General features: G+C 48.3%; 1 protein-coding gene across 4 annotated transcripts in view; it reads left to right on the top strand.

The window, feature by feature from the left end:
* Positions 1–27,920, top strand: part of LOC117146862 (low-density lipoprotein receptor-related protein 2) — a 139,789-nt gene that overhangs the window by 109,900 nt on the left and 1,969 nt on the right. For all 4 annotated transcript variants that reach the window (XM_033313444.1, XM_033313442.1, XM_033313443.1 and 1 more), the window contains exons 3-14: positions 5,126–5,284; positions 5,736–5,867; positions 12,789–13,061; positions 13,184–13,438; positions 14,578–16,896; positions 16,980–22,637; positions 22,700–22,911; positions 22,971–23,377; positions 23,440–24,944; positions 25,030–25,342; positions 25,404–27,590; positions 27,670–27,917. In XM_033313444.1, coding sequence (XP_033169335.1) covers positions 5,126–5,284; positions 5,736–5,867; positions 12,789–13,061; positions 13,184–13,438; positions 14,578–16,896; positions 16,980–22,637; positions 22,700–22,911; positions 22,971–23,377; positions 23,440–24,944; positions 25,030–25,342; positions 25,404–27,590; positions 27,670–27,917 — 13,668 coding nt within the window. The remainder of the gene's footprint in view (positions 1–5,125; positions 5,285–5,735; positions 5,868–12,788; positions 13,062–13,183; positions 13,439–14,577; positions 16,897–16,979; positions 22,638–22,699; positions 22,912–22,970; positions 23,378–23,439; positions 24,945–25,029; positions 25,343–25,403; positions 27,591–27,669; positions 27,918–27,920) is intronic.

Here is a 27,920-nt window from a genome sequence, read left to right as displayed (position 1 = left end):
GCATTTTGCAGCGCTATTAATTATTTAAATAAAATTATAAATTAATCACAGGCGGCCACGCCCTCCAGCGGCCTCCCGTATCCACATGCAGTCGCTTCGAATCACGTACGAAATCACATTACTGGTCATCAGTGGGTTAAGCGGCTGCGGTCATCGATACATGGCCATTTGGTTGGGCAGAAACTGGGGGGGATAATCTATGGGTGGTGGGAATATCTCAGTGAATGTAAAATAATGTTTATTCTGAAGAAACCAAGCTTTTAAGATTTATTTTAAACCCAATTAATTGGCGTAACATTTACTTAAGCGACATTAGCATAAGTAAATTTTCGTTAAGTACCGAAATCGATCCATTAAAATCCCACCTCCAGAAATGTGCCAGAGTCCAGAGGAATTTTAAAACCCTGAATGGGAAATCAAAGGCAAACATTGTAAGCTGAGACGTGCCCCGATGCGAAATGCCCGCAACAATTTGCCGGACATTATGACGCGGCTTCATCGCTTTCGCATTACATTTGCCCTTTTCCATTTTCCGGCTGAATGTTGCGGCTCTTTGGAGTTTTCATTTCCGGTTGCCATATCGCGGCATATTAGCTAAAGGGGAAAGTTTGTACATTTGTATTTACTACCTTTAGATTTTGGTATATAAGTATCATAATGAATTTACCAAAGGTAATACAACATATTTCAACTAACTTTATTTAATTTATGCCTTAATTAGTTAACTGTTATATATTTTGGTAGGGCATTTTAAAGGTCGGCTGTTCATTTTTTCTCCTACCAATATATTATTCTCTTTGGCTTCGTCTGCTTTTTTGGCTTCGCTTCCTTTATGACTGCCAAATGCACTCTCCACATGACCAAACTGCCTTAAACCCCTACAACATGCCCCAGCCATTATTCAAAAAGAACCCCCCTCCACCCCACACTCCTTCCAAAAAAAAGGGGAAAGACTGCTCCAAAAAAAAGGGGCGGGGCAGGGGAGAGAGAGAAAGAATCGTTTGGAGTTTGAAAAGCTGTTGCCAGTTATTGTCTGGCCCTCAAATGTATGCTATGTTTTTGCGGCTGTGTGCGACTGGAGATGAATATACTGGGTAGTATCCATATCCATAACGCCGCACTGTCTCCACAACCCCGCTCCCCTCTCCCCACCCTGTTGCAGGCGTTCCATTCCCAGGGGTTCTCTTTTAGCCAGTGGCACAGCCATCAATAAATAATAAATTGCCTATAAAAACTGATAAATTCATTGATGAATCTTCGAGAGAGTCGGAGCAGAGCTTTGCTCGGCAGTTCCCATAACGCGTTTGTCTGACTGCCATATTTGCGGCCACGCCCCCATAATCCCCGACCAGCGCCCCCAACGATTTTCCCCTCTTTAAGTGAGTAATGGAAATTCGTGGTAATAAATGTATGGCAAGCCTGGCAAAAGAGATGCTTCCAAATGCGGCATGCACTTTTTGGTGGCATCAGTCTGGGAATCCCCTCTGCCGTTCGTTTTAACCCACTAAAGGCATGGTCATGGGCACTGGATGCACCCAGCGAAATGTACCACATATGTATTATTTTAAGTGGGGAATTTAAGGAATGCAAATATATTTTGAAATATATCAAAGTATTGCTAAAAAATGATTTTATCAACTTAATAATTGATGTTTTATAATAAGGCATGGAATATTTCTCTGTGTAGAGTCAGATTTTTATAGGGTGAGAGGGCGCGGAAAAATTGTGAACTATCTATTCATGACATACTCAGAATGGAAATATGTATTTCCATTTTGATTTGGCCCAAATCCTTTTTGTTCTGTCACAACCTAAACATTGATTTATGCTTATTTCTGGGAAATTCAGCAAAACACAAGCCTTGGGAAATCGTAGCAGGAGCAGTGCTTCAGTCACTTTTAAACTAAATGTTTGGGGCTAAGCTGGATTGGAGATATTTAGTTTGAAAATCTGAAATTGAAAATGGGCCGGCGGAACAAAGGATTGGCTAAAAATGAACATTCGGCCAACTTTTTATTGGGCCAACACAATTGCATGCTCCGTTCGAGCTTAAGAAGATTACAAATCGGTTTTAAGCTACTCAAAGTTCAATGAAAAATCTATGCGAAAAGGTATTTCGATCTGCTTAGGAAAAACACTTGCCACATAGGCAACTTGTTGTACATCGTTTAGGTAATTTTTTCTTTTTTTTGGCAAGCAGATTAAAAACTGAAAAGTTTGTTACCAACAAGCTGATGTTAGCTTTTCCAATATTTCCCTTGATTATTATGATTTTCCGTATATTAAAGGGTATTTCTCCCTTGCCTATTTAATCTTCTTTGTTTGTGATGCGTGGGAAATGTCTGGACCATCCATCCATCTATTCGTCCTGCCATCCATTCATCTATTTTTGATTTACCCCGCAGAAACATAACTGCAAAGGAAAATCGCAGACAAACATCATTTCCTGGCCATTCCCTTTTGTTTGGCTATTTTTTGCTTGCTTTCTCCTTTCCTATTTTTTGTTTTTTTGTTAAATGTAATTTTAAGTGACGTCGCCAAAGTTGAGACGTGACAAAATTACAAAATATTTTGTAAGCTCTTATAACCGTTGACGCTGCTGGCAGGAAAATGGGATCGGAAAATGGTGAGGTGGGGCAAGGACGAGGGGCAAGGACGAGGGGCAGGACATGGCCATAACATGGCCCATAACAATAAAAACAAATAGAAGCAGCAACAGCAACATAATACTTAATAACGTGCATTTTGATGTTGTCGCGGTTGATGGGAGGACAGGAATTTCCAGAGTTGGAGTTGGATTTGGGTTCGGATCAGGCGGCGGAAATCGGGTGGCTGAAAATCCGGAAGGGCAGACGGAGCCAACACCAACCCCAACCCCCCCTCTGTCATTATCCGCCATTGGTGGCCAACTTTGGTGCGGGCACATCAAAGGCAAGGCAGTTGCCACTCGTTTTTTCGGAACTTGGACACCGAAATAGTTTCGCTGGCAGCCGAAAACTATTCCAAGAGGCTTTTTCTCCACAACAAAGTGGCAAGCAAACGAAGTAAGAAAAGTTTCTAAAAACAGATGCGGGCCGAGTCCTTGGACAGTGGTGCAAAAACCAGGGAAAACGGGGGGAAAACAATGTAAGACAAACATTTTTTGGGGAGAGCAAATGTTACTAATTAAGATCAAGTGAACTTCTTTCAGCAATTTGAAACCATTTCACTGGCAAAACTACAAGATGTACAATTACTTTGCAGCTAATGTGATGCATATTCCATTCAATTTTGGATTTTCCTTGGCATATGCGCAATTATTAATATCATTTTGAGCTGCACAATGCGTGAATGAAAGGATTCTGCTGGCACAATTATTTAGGAGGGTAATCCCCCCGCGAACTGCGCATGTGAATTATCCGCTGTGATAAAACATGACTCCGTTTTCATTCTGTGGCAAGGCATGCGTACTTAAATTCGCAATGAATTGCATGACATGGCGGCATGGTGGCAAAAGCAGGGGCGCCGGGCAAAGGGGGGGCCTCAACTCCGGTTGTCGTCTGCGGTTTGGCTCTTATTATGGCACGGAAGCGGCAAAAATAATTTCGGCATGAATTGCCAAACGGAGAATGCACTCACTAATTAGATGCATAATTAGACATGAACTTTTCGGGGTTATTTCAAAGGTGGGCTTTTGGACGGCTGCGGCGGTGGTGGTGGTGTAGGTGGTGAAAGTGCCGGAAGTGGCGCCCAACTTCGGTGGTTTGAGTGGCTAACGTATTTGTGGCACATTAATTGGAAATGTTTCACAAGAAAGTTGAATTGAAACCCGGAAAATGCATTACTCGTACAATTACTCGCATTTTGAAGGCTGCAAGTTAAATCGAATTTGGTTTTCTCGTATTATTAATTTAAAAGTCTGTGCTTAAGCTGCAACGAAAGTTGGAAATTATTTTCGATTCACCCCATTATCCTGAAAGCCTTTTTCTTTATTCGATTTCTATTGTTATTTGACAGCTTCCTTGTGCATTTCCCATTCTGCGCACTCCATTCAGTTTCAATTCTTGGCTTCAGTTTGCGCCAATTCGGTTAACTTCACTTCGCATCGGGCTTAATTGAAGTTCGGTTTCAACTACCATGGCCGATGCGGAATTGGAAGTTGCAGTTGCAGTTGTAGCAGGTGCACCCGGAGAAAAAATGGGGACAACAGTGGGGCAACTTCACGCCGCCTTTCTCCACTTTCTCTCAGTTGGCCGCAAAAAGTCGGGCACGTGCAGAGTGCACGTAGCCGGAAACAAATGACATTGTCAGCGCCCTGGCCCCAAAAACTGAACAGTCGACCCCATGCGCCATTTTCCCCACCCATTTTCCAACGGTTTCCCAGCTCCCTGCTCTCTGCTTCCCGCTCCCTGCTCCATTTTCCCCGTCGAGAAGAAATCCCAGCTAAGCATTTCCGGTCGCGTTCTGACTTCCCTGCTCCGTTTTCCTTGGCCTCTGCTATTGCAGTTTTTCCTGCACTTTTCCCCCATGTGTGTGCCCGTTGCTAGTGCTTGTAAGTGTGTTAGTGTTTGTGTGCCAGTGTGTGTGTGTGTGTGACAAGGCCATTAGCCGCGGCGGCTTTGGCAGCCACAAAAGTTGAGGCGCATCCTTGCAGCTGCCATTTTATGACAGTCTTTTGTTGTCGGCAGCCAGAATTCCCTTTGCCTTTCCTTTGCCCAGCTCCCTCTTTTTTGGAACACTCGAAAAAAGTGCATTCTCAGCTTGTTAATTAGTAGGAAAGCATTTGTAATTCAAATAAGTATGGGTATACAAAAAAAGAACAACTTAAATGTGGCAAGCATTCGCATTGCTAGACGTTTTAAAGGCATATTTTTCCCAAGTAATAATAATAATTTGATGTGCTATAAATACATACTTAATAGTTTGTTTTGGATTATCATTTTTTTTTTTTTCACTATTACTTTCAAGTGCTAATTGGCCCGTTTGGCAGTTTGTTTATTGGCACCGCATTGGTTATTAGCAAAGTTTCGCAACGACTTGCGGATAAGTCGACTGACAAAGCGGCAGTCACATGCCAATTAGTGCGACAAGAAGAGCCCTCACTGATTTTCCGCTTTTGCCGGGACATTTTCCTTCCATTTTCCAGGTGGCAGCCTGGCCAGCACAGGTGGCAGCAGCAGTGGCATCAACGCGGAGTGTCCAACGGACTCGTTTCGGTGCAACAACGGCAAGTGCATCTCGCACCACTGGGTCTGCAATTACCAAAAGGACTGCGACGATGGCGAGGATGAGATGCAGTCGTGCCGTAAGTACCGTACCAATAACTTGCTGACCATGTGGATTCCATTCGGGAAAATCAAATTTAAAAAATATGACATTATAGACAGTAATTAAGTGGGGCCGCCCAGCGAAACCAAGGAAGTATTCAAGTGCTCTGCGGTGGCGATTCGTTGAATGGTTTCGTGATGAATTGAATTTCAATCCAGCTCTTATGCGCCGGAATTTCCGGAATTAATTAATTTGAACGCGTGCCCACTGAAGATCTGATTGATGCAGAAGGCACTTAATGAAAATGCACTCAAGCTATATATTAATTTTATTTTTTGTAATTAACCCAAGATAAGCCTTTGCCAAATACTATATTTTGAACAGCAACTGCTTGGTGTGAGCCTTTTAAAATCCAGTTTATCTATGAAGCGGGCTTAGTTTCATTTAAAATACCATTATTTATTTGTTTTTTTAAATCCATTTCACAGCTCCACCGGAATGCGAAACGCCGCAGCTGAATTGCGGGCAGTACACGTTCAACAAGACCTACTGCATCCCTCCGCATTATCGCTGCGATATGATCGAGGATTGCGAGGATAAATCGGATGAGGCGCAGTGCAGTGAGTAACCCTAGATAAATTCAATATATATACTATCTAAAGAAGACCCGGGAGCGGAAAAGCCCATTCAATTCGAAGGATTCCGTGCCTTTTCTCACTTGCAATGTAAATTTGTTGACTCCACAAATATTGGCTAGGCGCTCGCATCCTCATCCTAAGGATGAATCCTTTCGAGAATGGGGTGTGCTATAACAATTTGCTTAGCAAAATGTTTACATTTTATTATGCCAATTTTATTTATGCAAATTTTGGAACACTGAGATGTAACCGAAGACCGCAGTTCTTGTTTTCCCAACTAAATTACACAAGCGTGCAAAATATTTACAGACATAAGCCTGTATATACATACATACCAGCTTATATATATGTATAAATGGTAAGAGAGAAATATCTATGAAATCCCCAAGGTAAAGGCCGCAAATTAGCGAGGAAAAGTCGAGGCGAACAGAAATGGATCAAATTGATGTGCGGCCATAAATCTTATTTGTGGGCCAGGGGTTAGGGGTGAAAGGTGAAAGGTTAACCCTTTAGCTAGTGGAATTGATGATGGCCGGCCAAAGTTGTTTCTGTTGAGAGGTTCATGGATGGAATCGCAAATGAAGTTCGGTGAAAGTTAGTTTCGTAGAGGGCAAAAGCGATGAAAAGTAAGCAATCCTCGGAGCAAAACTCAAAACTCCACTGGGACCAAGTGTGTGTTTCAAATTAAGTGGAATGCCACGCCACGAAGTCATTTCGATAATTTATTCTCAAGAAATAAGGAACATAGTTAAATAATAACATAGGGTTTACATATTTTTTCATAAATATTTCGGGGCATACATCTAACCTAATACCATATTGCCACCAATAAATCCTGGCTCTTGGCATTTTGGGATTATATCTATATCGTCGGAACTTTAGTAATCCACGGACCCATCACTAGCCCACTTTTTCAGCACCTAAACTTGAAAGTCTGTTGTCTGCTCGTTGAGCAAAGAATTTAATGCATTTTCAACAGCTTTTGCTCGGTTGGACTTTGTATGGCGGATAGCCGTCTACATCACCCCTCTCTTTCGTCGACTTATCGGGCCCTCTCTTTCCCGCCACCCTGGATTCTAGATTTTCCCCGGACTTTCCTTTTGGCATAAAGTTCAAGTGCATTCAGCCAGCAGACTGTGAGCCGCACATTTTGATTAAAAGTTTGCCGAGTGAGAATCCAAAGAAAGGGAGTCATGTCCTGCGAGAAAGAGACGGAGACAGATGGGGGGCATAGTGGGGAGAGCGGGATGGCAGCATGTCCATGCAAATCGCCGAAAAGTGCCCAAGACTTGTAGAGCATTTATTGCTTGTTATTTAAGATTTATGCACCCGCACACACCGACATTCGCGCACACACCAACACACACACACTGGAGTCGCAGCGGCAGGCAAACAAATATTTAAATATCTTTGAGGCGACCAATTTCCAAGTGTCCCGCTTTTCCTCTTTTCCGCTTTTCCCGCCTCTCGCTTTTCCGGCATCCTTTTGTGCAACTTCAGCTGGCAGCTTTGACGACTCCCGTTTCGTGAAGAGCGCGGGGGAAAATGTGGAAAACGGCTAGACAAACGCCCTCACAACTTTGTCCTGCGTGCGCCATCTCTTTCGCACCGCCGCATGCCGCCTCGCTCGCACACCTAAGCCGAGCTAGAAGGCCAATTTGTCCGCTCAAAATGGCTCTGCTCCAGTTGGCTATTCAACTATTTTACCAGACACAATTTATATAATATATTTGTTTAATACTTTACTGTGTGAATGTATACTATTGAAATGAATTCTATTATTTTTCCTATATCGATTGTAAAAAATATAATATATAGTTACTATTTTTAGCTATTTTATAGATACTCTTCACAACTCTGATGCCGAAAAGTAGAAAAGCTCGGTTGGCAGTCGCTCCTTTCTGGCGCAGAAAGTTGTGCCGGCACAAGATCAAGTTTAAATTTCATTTTAATTTAATAAGACGTTGCCGTAATACGAGTGCATTGCCTCTCTTTTCCGCCGGCTGTCGCTGTCTCTTTTCCCGCCCATGCTGCTGTCCTTGTCGCACTTTGTTGCACAATAATTTATCGCGCTTAAATGGCGACAAAATGTTCACTCTTATTGCGTTCTTAACAAATTTATTTTGCGTACGTGTCAACGCGTCGTCTTCTTCAGTCAGGGTGACAGTAGCCCCCTGCCCCCTCTTTTCCATCACGCCCTTTTCCCTTTCCGCTTTCCCTTTTCCCAACGCCCATGGGCCACGCCCCCTCCGCCTTAAACTAGCAAGCATGTGGGTGTGTGCGTATCTGTGTTTGTTTGCCTTCGTTCGCCTTTGTTTGCTTAATTTATGGCATATAAATATTAGAGCGGGCTTATTTCAACTATTTAATTACTTCAGGTGTTGTGCGAGCAGGGAGATGGATGAGGATGTGGATGTGGCAAGATGGGGTCTTAGCCATGTAGATAGTCCACACACAGGAGTATCTGGGGAGTCAGTGTAGTCATAGCAATGAACATTTCATATATATATATATATATGGATATATATATACATCCCCAGATGTGTGCAATTAAAATCAGGGGATGTGGTTGTCACCTCAAAACAGATTGTTTGCCTGCGAATTAGAATTTTCGGCTTTAGATTAAGTCAACAGCTGAATTTTGAGAGCACTTGTTTACTGCATTGTGAAAACACGTTTAAAGACGATATTAAAACGGAAATCATAAAACATTAGCTAGATAATTAGCATTCATTTCTAGTTACCTTGTACAAAATATATATAATCTAGTTTATTCTTTCTGGGTGTAATTATAATTTAAGAACACCTCGAACGCAACTAATACCTGTGAGAACAAACAGCTGACATCTGCTGCAAAGTTACCTTGTCTAACAGCCCAGCCACCGCGCCCACTTTCTCTCCCACTTTCGCCAACTTTCGCCCACTTCCGCCCGATTATTTTCGCTTCCGTTTCGCCGGCGTTGCGGTCGCAAGTCAACAAGCTGAAACTGAAGCATAAATAGAGGCTGAAGCACTCGCACTCGTTTACGGCTAAAGCGAGGGGGTGGTGTGGGTGGTGTGAGGTTACGGCAAAATTTCCAGGCGGACATTACGCATTTCGCTTTTAATTGCAGGCAGCATCTAATGAGGCAGATACGGCTGCGTTAAAAAGTGCGTAAAACTTGGAAGAGCGAAGAGCTTAAATTGTCATTACCAGAAGCCGTCGAGTTTTCCCAGCACCAGGAAAAACAACACCCCTTTTAGTACCTGTCCGCAGAACTTAGGGGTTATAGTCACCTCCATTTCAGTTGAGTGCTTCATCCAGTGATGGCGTCTGTCAATGAAACAAATAAAAAGCTGAATCAAGTTGCGAAATCTACTTGCTTTAACAATTATATACAATACAGAAATAATAGTTAAATAACCATTATTTATTATACTCGCAAATCAGTAAAAATGTCTAAAGCCTGAAGTTATCTGCCAAATTTCTGTTTCGTTGCGAAACTGATTAATTTATTTACTAGACGCTACTAAGTAAACACTGATTTATTAAATAGAGTTGACATGACATTAAAGTAACACAGTAAATTACAAGAATTCTTTTATAATTTTTAATAGTTTTTTGACCCTGTTTCGGTGCCCTCAAGCTGACCTCTATGGTTGTCCAATTTTGGCGGTGGAAAAGCCAAGTTTTCAGCACTGTTAACTGTCTCATAAACTGTCATCGCCTGCCTCCACCCCCATCCCCATTTCCGCACCCCTTACTCCCCTTTCACCCCCTCCACAGACCTTCTTCCGCGCTCTTCCCCCTTTTCTCCAACTTTCTCTGAGTGGCGACGATTGCAGCTGACGTTTATTTGACTGCAGCTAAACGTGACGCGACTGAGGGGTGGTAGTTCGGGCTGGAGGCGTGGCACTTGTCGCGCGTAATTACACAGCCCTTCAGAAACACCCCGCCAACCCGCCGCCACGCGGAAAAACCCTCTTGGCCTTAGTACACGCATAAAAGTCTTGGCTTGCAATAAAAGTTAATGCTGAGAAAACAGCGAGCGAAAGAACCAGAGAACCCAATTAGAAAGTGTTTGGCTTACAAAAAAGAAATAAATAAGAGAGAGAGAGAGAGAGGCAGCAGTGGGTGTATTTGTTGTTTGTAAATGCAGAAAAAAAAGCCAGCTTTTTGGTTAAACCTTAGGGCCAAAAGTTTTGCAGCCAAAACGGAAGAAAGTTCTAAATAAAAAAAAAGGAAAATTAAGTGGGTAAAAAATTAAGAAAAATGCACGATAAAATACGGTTGAACTCTACAAATAGTTTTCATAAAAAAAAAAACATTTCTGGCTTCCATTTTGATTGCATTGCGAAGTTGCACAACTTGCCACGCCCCTCGTTTGTCATTATGATTTGGCTTTAATGCAATGCAAAAGTGCAGCTAACGAATTTGTAACAAATTGCGTGGCGTAAATCATTTGGCCAGGCCAGGCCACGCCCACAAATTGTATTAACTGAAACACATAAATGCCACAAAGTCGCAAAGAAATGGCCAACAGAAGGGCGGATGCATGGTGGAGCACGAAGGGGGTGGGGGGGAAGGGTGTATGGGGCTGCCCCGAGTGCGTGACACATTTTTATGATCACCGGAGTCGGAGGTGCACAAAGTTTACCTTCCGCTGCTCCACTTTGTCAATAGAAAAAGCAGGGAGCCAGCAAGATAGATAGTTACACAACAACAAATGAAAGTGGAGAATTATTTGAGTTAAATACACGAGGCAGTCACAAACTATAAATTATAGAGGGTCCAACGTGGCGTATACTTGATATTTTGCATTTCAAAGTAATTCAATGCCTAAAATATATTGCGTTTTCATTTAGTTTAATTTTGATCAATTGAAAATGCTTAATTTAATTGACGGCAAAAATCCATAATTGTGTTTAAAATATTTAAAGTCAACTTAGTTCTTCACACACACACACACACCTGTTAAATGTTTGTTTAATATATATGTATATAATTTTTTCCTGCGCTGCTCGTACCTGCACTCACACACACAGACACACGCACACTTGCACATTCAGGACACACACAGACAGGGACACTTACACAGACGCAGCGCAGGATACGCATTCCATTGTTTTGCTTGGAGAAAGTTTTGCGCTGTCGGGGAATATTTATACAACTTGGCTTGTTTAACTTGCACTAATTAAGTTTGCCCTGCCACACTCGGATGCTCCCGTCGGGGTCCTGTTGGGGGTCCTCCGGTGGCCCCCAGTTCCACGCAAATGTTCCGGGAGTTAATCGAGGGGATTGGGAATGAGCTGAGTGAGAGGATGGATAGCCATTGGCATGGGCATGGGCATGAAGCGAATCCTGGCCAGGGAATGCGGCTTAAGAAGCGGGAGACATGCATAAAATACTCGTTGCCAAGTTTATGATGTCCAGAGCTGGGGAGCAGGCATAGATCAACGGGGAGTCCGCAACGCTGGCCAGGATGAAGGCAAAGCCCAGATACAAGTACAGTGGAAATGTCCCGGCGGGGAAAGTATAAACTATAAACTTTATTGTACTTGGCATGGGTTTGTGATTACTTAGGTACGACTTTATTTATATCCTAGCTGTTTAGCTGTTTTATCTGTAATATTTATTTAATATTATTAGTATTAGATTTCTAAAAGTATGCTAACTTTCTACATCTGTGTGTATCTGTCTGGTGTTTTATATTTTTTGCATGCCACAAGTTCACCCTAATGTCGGTGGACATATGTCCCCGTCAAAGGCACATATATCATCTTAAAGCTCCGATTCGCCAGCAGTTGCTCTAATTTAGTCATTCAAATGCACGACTTTGCCTGCTACCTCTTTCTTGTTAACGGAACCCTTGACAGACACACACCCTCCGTTTCCTAACTATACCCTGTATATTCATATTTAGGGAATTGGTTACGCAGCTATTAAGCCAAAATGAAGAAATAGAGTCGAGGAATTATATATATTGGAACATGCAGTTTAATTATGAATAATTATTTTAACGAACATGTGATTTAAGCTACCTAATAATTTCATTTATGCATTGTTTGTACACTTAAGACTGCAAATCGATTCAAGTACTGGGTATTCTTGGTACCCTTCTCCCTGCTGTAAGCGTCCCTTTTTTGTATGGCTTTCGGGAGGAGGGCTCTGCAACCAACTACTCGATAATTTATAGCACTTTTGCCTGCCGACACACACAACTCAAGTGCACAATCCGGGGCAGATGGACGGGCGGACAAACGGACGGACAGATAAACGAACGGACGGACGGACGGACGGACGAGTCGAGCGGACAGACAATCACGCCCGGCACTGGTACAGCGACCATGCATTATGTATACGCCATGCGTGCCCGACCCGAGACCCCAAAACCCCGAAAGCCAGCACTCCACCCGCAATGTCTGGCATCAAAATTTAATGTCTTTGGCAGCACAAATAGTTTTGGCCTGCCATTTTTAAGGACCACCTCCGTCGTCTACCCATTAAAATTGTGGATGGTTGATGAGCCGAGAAGCGGCATCTGTCTTGGACAATGGGGTCGGGCATCGAGGGAAACCCCCCCACTGAGCCATTCAGTGGCCGCTCCAAAACATCTATGGATCGGTCCCGAGCCGTACACTCAATGCAAATGCAATTAATCACAATAGAGGGGCACAAAATGAGCCATAATTGAGTGCAGTCATGTACAGATTATTAACTTTGGGGGTTACTTGGCTGAAATTCGTAACAGCGGGTCTGCGAATATTTATGTAATTAAAGTAAAGTAATAGGTAGTAATAGGTAATATGAAGTCTGGCATTCAATCTTAAGGAAATATTCCAACAATTCTTTGAATATAAAATATATAATAATTCCATATATGATAAGTTAATTAATTTTGTAATTTTCTTGATCTTATCTAGCGTACCGCAAGTGCCAGCACACGGACTTGTTCTGCAACACGCCCACTGGAGCCCCCGCGGAGGGCGCCCGCCTCACCGGACCCTGTGTGCCCAAGGAGAAGCGCTGCGATGGCTACTTGGACTGCCGCACCGGGCGGGACGAGGTCGGCTGCAGCGGCGTGGCCTGTCGCCTGGACCAGTTCCGCTGTGCCAATGGACTCAAGTGCATCGACGCCGCCCTGAAGTGCAATCACCGCGACGATTGTGGCGACAACTCCGACGAGCAGGGATGCAGTAAGTAGTCGTTATGATAGAAATTCACGTTCCTTTATTTATTTACTACATTTCATATCTAAAGAAAAACAAGTTTCGGTTGCTTAGTGCTTATACTTATTTACTTCCTATGTTTACTTTAGACTTTCCGCCCTGCCACCACGCCCAGTTCCGTTGCACGAACGCACTGTGCATCCCGTACAACTTCCACTGCGATGGCTACCACGACTGCGCCGACAAGAGCGACGAGGCCAACTGCACGGCCATCGCCTGTCCGGACAACAAGCACCTCTGTCCGCGTGGCGGCGCCAGCGGCACGCCCAAGTGCATCCTGAAGTCGCAACTCTGCGACGGCAAGCGGGACTGCGAGGATGGAAGCGATGAGGAGACCAACTGCTGTGAGTATCCAAGTGGTCTTCATACAACCCTCCTAAAACATTACAGCTTACCACCGTTTTTTGGGCAAGCTATGTGAAAAAATGGTCCAAACATGTAATGGCATACCTCGTTGAACTCGCAATCGAATTCCAAATCGATTTGGGTCCGAATTTGGCAATTTTATTTTTTTGCAAATTTTTGCCAATTTTGATGATGTTACCCCTTACAAAAAATGCGAAAATTTACCCAAAAATTGATTTTCCTAAATTCTTCAAAAAGTGATAGGAATCATTAGCATTGGTCATTAGCTGCTCAAAAAAGTTATTCTTACATCTATATGACTATTTTCAGCGAAGTTATGACGAAAATTCCGTTTGTAAATATCAAGTTTTTGGCAAAAGCCGTGTTTCCAAATTTCGTACATCAAATAATCGGTTTTTTTGCCACAACTTTAAAAATAATAGCCTGAATATGGAATGTTATACCTCGTTGAGTTCGTAATTAAATTTCCAATCAAACTGTGTTCAAAAATGCAAATTCTATTTTTTCGCCATTTTTTGCCAATTTTGATGATGTTACCCCTTACAAAAAATGCGAAAATTTACCGAAAAATTAATTTTCCTTAATTCTTCAAAAAGTGATAGGGATCGTTAGCACTGGTAATTAGCTGCTCAAAAAAGTTATTCTTACATCTATATGACAATTTTCAGCGAAGTTATGACGAAAATTCCGTTTTTAAATATCAATTTTTTGGCAAAAACCGTGTTTCCGAATTTCGGTCATCATATAATAGGTTTTTTTGGCACAACTTTATAGATAATTGTCTGAATATAGAATGTCGCACCTCGTTGAGCTCGTAATTAAATTTCCAATCAAACTGTGTTCGAACATGGGATTTTTATTTTTTCGCCATTTTTAGCAAATTTTGATGAGATTAAAAAATTGAACATTTTGCCAAAAAATTAAATTCCCAAAAGCTTTTAAAAAGTTATAGGGCTCGTTAGTATGGGTAATTAGCTTCTGAAAACAATTTTTCTTTTATGGCTATGTCTATTTTTATGTTATGTTAATTAACCCTTACAAAATTAAACAAGTTAACCCCACATGTACATAAATGTATTACCTGACCCACGATATCCGTTTTCTCGCCCATCTCCAGCTATTGCCTCGTGCCCCGCCCTGAGCTGTGAGTTCAAGTGCGGACCTTCGCTGACAGGTGGAGTGTGCTACTGTAAGCCGGGCCAGTCGCTGGCTCCGGACAATCGGACCTGTGTTGACCTGGACGAGTGCGCGGAGTGGGGTCACTGCGACCAGCTGTGCACCAACACACTCGGATCGTACACGTGCCAGTGCGCCCAGGGCTACACGCTCATCAACGACTCCAAGTGCATTGCTCCGGATGCGAATAACTTGCAACTGATATTCGCCCACGATCGGGCCATCATGCGAATGCTGCCGCATGGCAGTGAGCCCAAGGTTTTGGCCAATGCAACAGCCGCGGCGGGTGTGACCTTCCATTATGCCCGGAACACACTGTACTGGTCGGACATCAAGACGAGGAAGGTGCAATCGCTGCCCCTGGATGCGCAGAACAAGGCTGTCTCGCCCTTCGATCAGACCCTTCCCGGCACCTGGGCGCCCGTCGCCCTGGCCGTCGACTGGGTGGGCGATAAGATATATGTGGCGGATTTAGTGGGTCAGAAGATCGATGTCTTTGAGCTGAGTGGACAATGGCATGCTGTTGTTCTGGGCTCTAATCTCACCTCACCCGCCGATCTGGCGCTGGATCCCACGGCTGGTCTGATGTTCGTGGCGGATGGCGGTCAGGTGCTCCGTGCCCATATGGATGGCACACATGCCAGGTCGATTGTCTCGGAGGCAGCCTACAAGGCCAGCGGTGTGACGGTGGACATTATCAGCAAGCGTGTCTTCTGGTGCGACTCCCTGCTGGACTACATCGAATCCGTGGACTATGAGGGTGCTCATCGGGTGATGGTGCTCAGGGGTCAACAGGTTCCGAGTCCCTCGCGATTGGCTCTGTTTGAGAATCGAATCTACTGGACGGATGCCACCAAGCAGGGCATCATGTCGGTGGACAAGTTCGAGGGTCCCACCTCCATTCAGGTTACGTACAAGGCCAAGGACATCAGGGAGCCGAAGGGCATCATTGCTGTCCATGCGCTCAGCCAGCCCAGGGTATCGAATCCCTGCGGCAACAACAACGGTGGCTGCAATCACATGTGCATTGTGACCGCCGTGAAGGGAGCACCCACTGGCCTGGGATTCCGATGTGCCTGCTCCACGGGCTACCAGCTGGAAACGGATCTGAAGCTGTGCAAGCCGGTCAGCGAATTCCTCATGTACTCGCAGCAAAGATTCATTAAGGGCAAGGTATTGGAACCGGTCATTGAAGGATTTAGTGATGCCATCATGCCGGTGGTTTCGAGGCGGGCTCGTTTCGTCGGTCTGGATTTTGATGCTCGCGATGAATTCATCTACTACTCGGATGTGCTGCAGGATGTGATCTACAGGGTGCACCGGAACGGAACTGGCCGGGAGATCGTCTTGGCCTCCCAGAATGAAGGCGTTGAGGGACTGGCCGTCGATTGGGCCTCCAAGAATCTGTACTACATCGATTCGCGCAAGGGCACCTTGAACGTCCTATCCACCCGAAATGTGACGCACAGAAGAACCCTACTGAAAAACCTGAAACGTCCCAGGGCCATTGTGGTCCATCCCAATCGTGGTTTCATCTTCTTCTCCGAATGGGACCGTCCTGCGAATATCACCAGAGCAAACACAGATGGTAGTGGTCTGCTGGTGTTCAAAAATGTAACCCTTGGCTGGCCAAATGGACTCTCCATCGACTTCAAGGAGGATCGTGTCTACTGGTGCGATGCTCTATTGGATCACGTTCAGCACGCCAACCTGGATGGCACGGACATTAAGACGGTGAACTCTCGACTGGTGCGACATCCCTTCTCCATTGTCATTCACAACGATTGGATGTATATCACGGACTGGCGCCTGGATGCCATTATCCGTTTGCACAAGCTTACGGGTGAGCAGGAGGAGATGATGGTCAGAGAACCGCAAACCAATAGACTGTACGGCGTTAAGGTGTACAGTCATGAGGTCCAGAGGATTGCGGACACGCAACCTTGTCACAGGAACAATGGTGGCTGCCAGAAGATCTGTTTCGCTGTTCCCATCGGAGCATCAAATGGTACTGATGGGGTGACCACTTCGTCGCCCTCGTTCGGTCGCCTACAGTCGCGCTGCTCGTGTCCCTATGGCGAACGATTGGCCGACGACCAGGTGAGCTGCATTCCCGATCCCAGTGCCGAGCCACCAGTGCAACCCTGCCCGAACTCTTGGGACTTTACCTGCAACAATCAGAGGTGTATTCCCAAGTCGTGGCTCTGCGACGGTGATGATGACTGTCTGGATAACAGTGATGAGGAGCAGAACTGCACAAGTAAGTACTAGGATCTCGCAGGTCAGGGAACTTCCCACTATAATACCCTGTTTCTCTTTCTTCTCTTTTCTCTTCATTTAAAGAGCCCACTTGCGGATCCAACGAGTTCCAGTGCCGATCGGGTCGCTGTATTCCGCAGAACTTCCGCTGTGACCAGGAGAACGACTGCGGCGACAACTCCGATGAGCAGGAGTGCGGCAATGTGACCTGTGGAACCTCCCAGTTTGCCTGTGCCAATGGACGCTGCATTCCCAATATGTGGAAGTGCGATAGCGAGAACGACTGTGGGGACAGCAGTGATGAGGGTGACTTCTGTGCCGAAAAGACCTGCGCCTACTTCCAGTTCACGTGCCCGAGAACGGGTCACTGTATTCCCCAGAGTTGGGTTTGCGACGGCGACGATGATTGCTTTGACAAGCAGGACGAGAAGGATTGTCCACCGATATCCTGCCTGGCAAATCAATTCAAGTGCGCGGATCTGAGGCAATGTGTGGAGGAGTCCTACAAATGTGATGGCATACCGGACTGTAATGATGGCTCCGATGAGGTGGGCTGTCCTTCCATGGGACCGAATCAGTGTAACCTGGAGAAGCACTTCCGCTGCAAGTCCACTGGCTTCTGTATTCCGATCGCCTGGCACTGTGATGGCTCCAACGATTGCTCGGATCATTCGGATGAGCAGGATTGTGGTCAGATCACCTGTGCCCAGAACTTCTTCAAGTGCAACAACACGAACTGTGTGTTCAAGGCGTACATTTGCGATGGCAAGGACGATTGCGGTGATAATTCGGATGAGGGAGCTGAGCACGCATGTGTCCCACCCCCGTTCAAGTGTCCCCATGGTCAGTGGCAATGTCCTGGAGTTTCCGAGAGATGCGTGAACATCACATCTGTCTGTGATGATACCCCCGACTGTCCCAATGGTTCGGATGAGGGTGAGGGCTGCGATTTGGCCGAGTGCGAACATCAGGCGGGTCAGTGCTCCAGCTTCTGTCAGAAGACCCCCAACGGAGCGTTGTGCGTGTGTCCCCCTGGATCGGAGATCGGCGAAGATGGCTTCACCTGCGTAGATAGCAACGAGTGCGATCCACCGGGTCTCTGCTCCCAGCAATGTACCAACACCAAGGGCTCCTACTTCTGCTCCTGCACAGATGGCTATGTTCTCGAGCCAAATAAGCACACTTGCAAGGCAGTAAACCACACCGCCGCCTTCCTGATCATCTCAAATCGGCACTCCATTCTTGTGGCGGATCTCAAGGAACAGGGACTCGAGAGGGTGCCCATCATAGTGGAAAATGTGGTGGCCACTGCTTCCAATATGCACACAGGCACTATCTTCTGGAGCGACATGAAACTGAAGAAGATCTCCCGATTAGATCGCGGTATGGAGCCACAGGAAATCATCAACACGGGCCTGGACTTGGTCGAGGGCCTGGCCTATGATTGGATTGCCCAGAATCTCTACTGGCTGGACAGCAAACTGAACACCATCGAAGTGTCCGCGGAGAACGGTTCCAATCGTCTGGTTTTGGTCAGGGAAAACATCACCCAACCGAGAGGCATGTGCATCGATCCCAGTCCCGGAGCAAGATGGATCTTCTGGACCGACTGGGGAGAGAACCCAAGAGTGGAGAGGATTGGCATGGATGGAACTATGAGAAAGACGATCATCAACACCAAGATCTACTGGCCCAATGGCTTGACTTTGGATATAGCAACCAAGAGGGTCTACTTTGCCGACTCCAAGCTGGACTTTATTGATTTCTGCTACTACAACGGCACCGGAAGACAGCAAGTCCTGGCCAGCAGCCACTATCTGCTGCATCCTCACTCGTTGTCCTTGTTCGAGGATACGCTCTACTGGACCGACAGGCAATTGAATCGTGTGTTGTCCGCCAACAAGTTCCGTGGCAAGAATCAGACTGTCGTGTCCCACCTGATAAGTCAACCCTTGTCCATCCACGTCCATCACGCTTCCCTGCAGCCCATGACTCCGAATCCCTGCGCCGGATCACGCTGCCAGCACTTGTGTCTGCTGAGCCCCAGTGCCCCGGAGGGTTACTCCTGTAAATGCAAGCCGGGCTTCAAGCTCCTGAGCGAAGGTCGTTGCATCGAGGAGGAGAATCCCTTCCTCATGGTCGTCAAAGGTACACAAATTGTGGATCTTCCTTTGAATGGTGGCGATGCGAGAGCCGGAGCTCTGGCCCCAGTTATTGGAATCGAAAGCAGCACGGGCTTGGACTTTGATCGCAAAGGAGAGACGCTCTACTGGGTGCAGGGCAGAGAGGATGATGATGAGAACTGCACCATCTATACGACACCATATGGAGGTGGCAATAAGACACTTTTCCTGGGCATCGAAAATGGAATTGTGGGTGCCCCCTACACCATTGCATTCGATTGGCTGGGCAGAAATCTTTACATTGGCAACCGGGTAGCCAGCAACATTGAAGCTGTGCGAGTGGATGGCAAGCAAAAGTATCGCACCATAATCCTGGCCAACGATGGCTATCCCAACTCCGTTTCACGGCCCAAGCAAATTGCACTAGATCCCACCGACGGCAAGCTCTTCTGGATCGACGAAGGAGTTCTGGAAGTGCCCATTAAAATTGGCAGAGTTGACATGAATGGACAGAACCCCATTGTGGTCTTCCAGGATGTTTCCCATCCCGAATCGTTGGCCGTGGACACGGAGAAGAAAATGGTGTACTACAGTGCCAGCAATCCCGCGGTGATCGGTGTCATGGACTACAATGGTGACGATCACACACTGATCTTGATGAAGGACTCGCATCCGATGGCCAAGCCCAGGAGCTTGGGCATCCTAGACCACAGGCTTTACTACCTGGATCCGTTGTACGAGCGTATTGTAAGGATTGATCTGCCGCACGGTGATAATCCCAAGACCATTGTCGACAACGAGTCCGATCTGCGGTCCATGATGATCTACAAGAAGCGCGCCCTGATGCAACATCCCTGCCAGACGAACAACGGTGGCTGCAAGCACCTTTGCATTCCCGGACCTGGTGCAACCAGAACCTGTGCCTGCGGCATTGGATACAGAAAGGAAAACGAGATCAACTGCGTGGCCTATAAGATCTTTGCCGTGGTCTCCCAACTGGACATGATCAGGGGCTATAGCTTGAGCGATAGCTCCGAGGCGATGGTTCCGATAAGCGGACCTGGTCACCACATTCTCCATGTGGATGTGATGTACCGCGAGCAATGGATCTACTGGGCGGAGTACAATCGTGGTTACTGGAATGGCATATTCAGGTCGCGACCCAATGGCACCGATCTGCAGCATGTGGTCAAGGATGGCATCGGCAGTAATGGCATTAGGGGTTTGACCATCGATTGGGTGGCCGGCAATATGTACTTCACCAACGTCTATCCCCATGAGAATTATGTGGAGGTTTGCTGGCTGGATGGTAGCAATAGGAAGGTGTTGGTGAAGACAACCACAGATGCACCACGCGAACTGGCCGTGAATCCCATCAAGAGGCTGCTCTATTGGATCGACTACGGCCAGCATCCTAGGATTGGAAAAGCCCTATTGGACGGCAGCAAGTGGACACCACTGGTGACATCCGGCATTTCGTTGCCTCGCGATCTCACCATTGATATGCAGACCCATGACATCTACTGGGTGGACTCGAAACTGGACACCATTCAGAAGATCTCCTATAATGGCGCCAATCGCAAGGTAATCCGCAGAGATCTGCCCAACCCCATGGGCATTGCTGTCTATCTGAACGATGTCTACTGGGTGGATAGGAACCTGATGACCGTGTTCAAGGCCTCCAAGCATAGTGCCAATGAAACTGCCACCAGCGTGAGGACGAATCTGGAAAAGCTTAGGGACATCGCCATATACAACATCAACAATCAGCCGCAGGACGATACCAATCCCTGTGCTCATTTAGGAAACGGTGGCTGTGATCAGTTGTGCTTCAGTTTTCCACCAGATGGCGGGGCCTCCGGTAACTCCGGCAGGAACTTCCGTTGCGAATGTGCCACTGGAAAACTGAGTGCCGATGAAAGAAAGTGTGAGGTGGTCAACGAGTACCTAGTCTTCGCCACAAGAACTGAGATTCGAGCTGTCAATCTCGATCCCCATTCCACGGAAGTGCCCTTCACTCCACTGACAAATCTCACGAATGTCGTGGGTCTGGACTTTGACTTTGCCCACAACCGTATGCTGTACACCCAAATCCGTCCGTGGGCCAAGATTGCGTACACCAAGGCGAATAAGCCAGGGCACGATGACATCACTGTGGTTCTGAACAAGGGCATTAATCCCGAGGGCATTGCCTACGATTGGACCCAGCAGAAAATCTACTGGACTGATAGCTCCAACAACTCGATCTACGCCATGAATCTGGATGGAAGCGAACTGGTGATGATTGCCCGCGTGGAAAGACCACGAGCAATTGTCCTCGATCCTTGCAACGGCACGCTATTCTTCACGGATTGGGGCAGGTTCGGTACCTCCGGCAAGATTTTCCGCACCACCATGGCGGGATCTCTGAAGAGAGCCATTGTGGACAAGGATCTCTCGCAGCCCAGTGGCTTGGCTATCGATTATGATGAGAGACGCCTATACTGGACGGATGCGGTTAGAGAGAAGATCGAGAGATCCGATCTGGACGGTCAGAACAGAGAGCTCCTGGTGGCAGCCACCATCTATCCCTTCGCCATAACCGTGTTCAGGAACTACATCTACTGGACGGATCTTCAGTTGAGAGGTGTCTATAGGGCTGAGAAGCACACTGGCGCCAACATGGTGGAGATGGTGAAGCGACTGGAGGATTCTCCGCGAGACATTCGCATCTACAGCTCCGATCGCCAGAAGTGCAATGTGAATCCGTGCAGGATCAACAACGGCGGCTGTGCCCAGAGCTGTCATCCTGCCCCGAACGGCAAGGCCGAGTGCAAGTGCGACGATAGCACCAAGGTGGTGAACGAGGGAAGGATGTGTGCCCCGCGAAACAACACTTGCGAGGCCAGCAAGTTCTACTGCAAGAACGGCAGATGCATCTCGAGGATGTGGTCCTGCGATGGCGACGACGACTGTGGCGATAACTCCGACGAGGATCCCAACTACTGTGCCTATCACTCCTGCTCACCCAACGAGTTCCGCTGCAACAACGGACGCTGCATCTTCAAGTCCTGGAAGTGTGATCACGAGAACGACTGCAAGGATGGTTCCGATGAGCTGGGCTGCATCTATCCACCTTGTGTGGATGGCGAGTTCACTTGCGCCAATGGACGGTGTATTCCACAGGCTCAGGTGTGCAATGGTGTGAATGACTGCAAGGATAATGCCACATCGGATGAAACGCACGAACGGTGTCCCATGAACACCACTTGTCCGGCGAATCACCTGAAGTGCGAGAAGACCAACATCTGCGTGGAACCCTATTGGCTGTGCGATGGCGACAACGATTGTGGTGACAACTCCGACGAGGATCCCCTGCATTGTGGCCAACGCACCTGTCCAACCAACAGTTTCCGCTGTCCCAACCACCGCTGCATTCCAGCCACCTGGTACTGTGATGGTGATGATGACTGTGGCGATGGAGCCGATGAACCACCAGATTACTGCAAATCGGAAGGACGCACCTGCTTTGGGGATCTATTCACCTGCGACAATGGCAACTGCATACCAAGGATCTACATCTGCGATGGCGACAACGATTGTCTGGACAACAGTGATGAGGATAACCGGCACCAGTGCAGTAAGTATCTTGGTTGAGTCCCTTATAGAACACCCATCTTATTTATCAACCTGCTTTCTTAGATGACCGTAAGTGTGATGAGGAGACGGAGTTCACTTGTGTGGAGAACAAGTCCTGGCAGCGTGCCCAGTGCATCCCCAAGAAATGGATCTGCGATGGTGATCCGGATTGCGTTGACGGAGCCGATGAGAATACCACTCTGCACAACTGTGCCACCCAGCAGCCCTGTGGCGAGGACATGTTCACCTGTGGCAATGGACGTTGCATCAATAAGGTGAGCTTAAAGAACCTACATATATCCCAACGTAAACATTAACAAATATCATTTTGAAGGGATGGATCTGCGACCATGACAACGATTGCGGCGATGGCACCGATGAGGGCAAATTCTGTAACTCCAAGTACAAGACCTGTTCGGCCCAAGAGTTCACCTGCCAGAACTTCAAGTGCATCCGGAATCAGTCCCGGTGCGATGGCGAGGACGACTGCGGTGATCACTCGGATGAGGTGGGCTGTGCCAAGGAGAACATCACGTGTCCACAAGGTCAGTTCGCCTGTACGAATGGCCAGTGCATCGACTACAATCTGGTGTGCAACAAGTATCCGGATTGTGCCGACGAGTCCGACGAACCTGCCCACTGCAACGTGGACGAGTGTGCCAAGGTGGAGATCAATCAGTGTGGCCACAAGTGCGTGGACACGCTGACAGGTTACTACTGCGACTGCAATGAGGGCTACAAGTAAGATCTCCTCTTGATTGGATTTTAAAAAATATATACCTCATACCTAATTTATTTCATAGACTGCTCGCCGATGGCAAAGCCTGTGCGGATGTGGATGAGTGCCTGGAGCAGCCGGGCGCTTGTTCCCAGCACTGTTCCAATACCCCGGGTGGATTCTACTGCAAGTGCGACGAGACCTACTACGAAAGGCAGAACGATGAGCACACGTGCAAGCGAAAGGACAACATCCCACCGTGGCTGATCTTCACCAACAAGTACTACGTGCGCAACATGTCGGTGGATGGACACCAATACAATCTTATGCACCAGGATCTGATGAATGTGGTGGCTCTCGACTTCGATATACGCGAGGAGTACATGTACTTCTGCGATGTCACGGCCAAGACGATCTTCAGGGCGAAGTATGGAGAGGCCGATGACGAGATGCCGCCGGAGAGGGAGGCTGTCATCAGGCACGATTCCCATGGCCTGGAGGGCATCGCCATTGATTGGGTGGGTCGCAAACTGTACTGGCTGGACAGGCACTCCAAGAACCTGGATGTCTCCGAATTGGACGGCACCAAGCGCAAGACACTGAGGAGTGGCGTCGTCGATCCGCGTGCCATTGTCGTGCATCCTGGAATCGGTTACCTGTACTTCACCTCCTGGCATCTGCAAGCCTACATTGCCAAAATGGGCATGGATGGTTCGAACTTCTCGAGAATTCTGAACTGGAACGATGGCATCGCCTGGCCGAATGCCCTGTCCATTGATTACTTCACAGATCGAATTTACTGGGCTGATGCTCACTTGGACTACATAGCATATGCTGATCTGGAGGGCAGACATCGTCATACGGTGCTCTCAGGAAGCAAGGTGCCTCATGTGTTCGCACTGAGTCTCTTCGACGACTACATCTACTGGAGTGACTGGAATCTGAAGGCGATCGTGAGGGCCAACAAGTTCCATGGTGCCAACTATACGGTGCTGAGGAATACCACCCATCGACCCTATGACCTGCACATCAATCATCCTCTGAGACAGTTGCCCTACACCAATCCTTGTGGCACGAACAATGGCGGTTGCTCACATCTCTGCCTGATTGCTCCGCCGCCGGAATCCACCTACCTGAACATCGAGGGATACATCGAGGAGGGTGCACCGATCTTCAAGTGTGCGTGTCCCAATCAATTCTATTTGGCCAGGGACATGAAGACCTGCGTGGCCAACTGTACGGCCGGACAGCACTTGTGTGGCGGACGGGATGAGAAGTGCATCCCATGGTTCTGGAAGTGCGACGGCGAGAAGGACTGCAAGGATGGCTCCGATGAGCCCGCGACCTGTGCTCCTCGACACTGCCGTGCTGGAACGTTCCAGTGCAAGAACACCAACTGCACACCATCGGCGACCATTTGCGATGGAGTGGATGACTGTGGCGATCGCAGCGATGAACAAAACTGCGATCTACCCTGTCCACTGTCCGATTTCAAGTGCAAGTCCAGCGGCAGATGCATCCTCGATAGCTGGCGCTGCGATGGAGATGCCGACTGCAAGGATGGCAGCGATGAGGATCCAGCCGTCTGCTGTACGTATCAAATGTTTAATTAATTTCTCAATAGAGCAAAGAATATCTAGGTGCTAATTTTATCCTGGTATATCCGCAATTTCAGTCAAGCGCACCTGTGACCCGAAAACCGAGTTCTCCTGCAAGAATGGCCGCTGCATTCCGCAATTGTGGATGTGCGATTTCGACAACGATTGTGGCGACGACTCCGATGAGCCGGCGTATATGTGCCGCCAAAGGAACTGCACTACCGGCTGGCAGAGGTGTCCGGGTCAGTCCAACTACCGCTGCATTCCGAAGTGGCTGTTCTGCGATGGCAAGGACGATTGTCGCGACAACAGCGATGAGCTGCCCGAGAACTGTCCCAAGTGCAATCCGGAAACGGACTTCAAGTGCGGCAACAACCGATGCATACCCAAGTGAGTATTCGAAATGGCCCTTCGAGCCGGATTCCAGATTCTAATTTAAACATATTTCCAGGCAATGGATGTGCGATTTTGCGGACGATTGTGGCGATGCCAGTGACGAGAATGAAGCGGTGTGCAAGGGCCGCTACCGGGAGTGCTCCGAATCGGAGTTCCGCTGCGGCAATGGCAAGTGCATATCATCCCGCTGGCAGTGTGACCACGAGGACGACTGTGGCGACAACTCGGACGAGATGCACTGCGAGGGATACCAGTGCAAGAATGGCACCTTCCAATGCGCTTCCGGTCACTGTATTGCCTCCTACTTCCGGTGCGATGGCGATCGCGACTGCCGCGACATGTCCGATGAGGTGGGCTGTCCGCCCAGATTCCCCGGCGGACGCTATTGTCCGGAATCGCGTTTCCAGTGCAACAACAACCTGTGCGTCTCGCTGTCCGATTTGTGCGACGGCACCGATGATTGCGGCGATGGCAGTGACGAGGATCCCAGCGTTTGCAGTGACTTCAACTGCGACACGCTGCGGCGATTCCAATGCTCCAATCACCGCTGCGTGGCCCGCTATCAGATCTGCGATGGCGTGGACAACTGCGGCGATGGCAGCGATGAGAACAACATGACCCTATGTGCCAGCAAACAGAAGCCCTGCGATCTGTACACCCAGTACCAGTGTGCCAACAAGCACTGCATCGAGCGGTCCCAGGTGTGTGATTTCTCCGACGATTGTGGGGATGCTAGTGATGAGTTGGGATGCCACCACACGAGCAGTTGCTCCGAAGCGAATCGCGGTGGATGCCAGCACCATTGCCACAATCTCACGGATGGTGGATACATCTGCACCTGCTATCCGGGCTACATCATAGCCGCCGACAACAAGAAGAAGTGCTCCGACGTAGACGAATGCCTGACGCGACAGCACACGTGCTCCCACCAATGCCACAATCTGAATGGCACCTACTCGTGCAGTTGTCGCGAAGGATTCCATCTGACGGACGGCGCCAGTGGCGTATGCCGAGCCGAAAAGGAGGATGTCATCCTAGTGTTTGCCAATGGTCAGGAGATCAGAGGTCTGGATCTGCAGAAGCGCGAGGAGTTCGATGTGATAGCGGCGGAGAAGAGGATCGAGGCACTGGACTACGATGCGCAGCAACAAATCGTCTTCTGGGCGGATAGCTATGACAAGACCATCAAGCGATCCTACATGGTCAATGCCATCGATGGCAGGGCCAAGATAGGATTCGCCCAGGACCTGAACATGAAGGGCGGCTCGAAGCCCACTGCTGTGGCTGTGGACTGGCTGGCCTCGAATCTCTACTGGACCGAAATGGACAGGACGGGCTCCAAGCCGCGTGGACGTGTCATGGTGGCCAAGACCGATGGTCGCTATCGTCGTTCGATCGTGAATGCTGGACTCGAAGTACCCACCTCGATTGCTGTGAATCCGCAGCTGGGCAGAATATACTGGTCGGATGCGGGATCAGCTCCCAAGATCGAGGTATCCTGGATGGATGGCTCTAAGCGCCGCCCACTGATCACCGAGCTGATACGACATCCCGCCGGCCTGACCATCGACTACTCGCAGGATCACATCATATACTGGGTGGACACCAAGCTGAATGCCATCGAATCGATGAGAGCCGACGGCTCGCGGCGAAAGGCCATTGTGCGGGGCGATCAACTGAGGCATCCGGTGTCCCTGGATCTCTTCGAGTCGAACATGTTCTGGATGACCCGGGATACGGGTGAGCTGGTGCGCCAGGATAAGTTCGGGCGCGGAGTGCAGGTGGTGCTGCATCGCAATCTCGTCAATCCGTCCGGCCTGAAGGTGTACCACGACAAGCGGTACAACACCTCGCTGCCCAATCCGTGCGACAACTCCACCTGCTCCCACCTGTGCCTGCTGGTGCCGGGCGGCCATCGTTGTGCCTGTCCAGACGCCTCTGGACCGCCGCCCTCGCACCGCAGCACCGCCGAGGTCATCTGCAATGCTGCCGCCGAGCATCCGCGCCCGGCTCCGCGAATCTGCCCCTGCCAGAATGGTGGACTCTGCAAGGAGGACGCCCAGGGTGAACTGGTGTGCGAGTGCCTCTCTGAATTCCGTGGCGAGCACTGCGAGACGAGCACCACGGGAGCCTTTGGCCATGGTGGCGCCAATGTCACAGCCGTCGTGGTGCCCATCATGGTTATCCTGCTGGTGATGATGGCCGCCGCCGGCGCCTGGTACGTCATCCGCAAGCGACCATTGTAAGTACCACCTAAGGATCACTTGGATATCCGCGTCTTATATACTAATTACCAACTTTTTTCATTCGAATGCTTTCAGTGGCAAACTGGCTCGCATGCCAGCGATGACTTCGTCGCAGAGCGTGACCTTCCGTCACGGTTCGAATGTGGAGTTCAACGAGAGCGGCTTCCCAGGGGCATCTGCGCCGGGAGCTGGCGATGTGGCGCCCATCGAGGGCTACAACCTGCAGACGGTGAACGCGAACAAGGCGCGCGACTTTGCCAATCCCATGTACGATGCAGTCCAATCGGGCACCACCGCCGATCCGGGCATGGGCAATGGTTCGGGTG

This window comes from Drosophila mauritiana, chromosome X, assembly GCF_004382145.1.
Source record: "Drosophila mauritiana strain mau12 chromosome X, ASM438214v1, whole genome shotgun sequence".
In the NCBI taxonomy this organism is placed as follows: Eukaryota; Metazoa; Arthropoda; class Insecta; order Diptera; family Drosophilidae; genus Drosophila; species Drosophila mauritiana.
The sequence above is the reverse complement of the archived record's forward strand: the minus strand, read 5'-3'. Positions and strand labels throughout refer to the sequence as shown.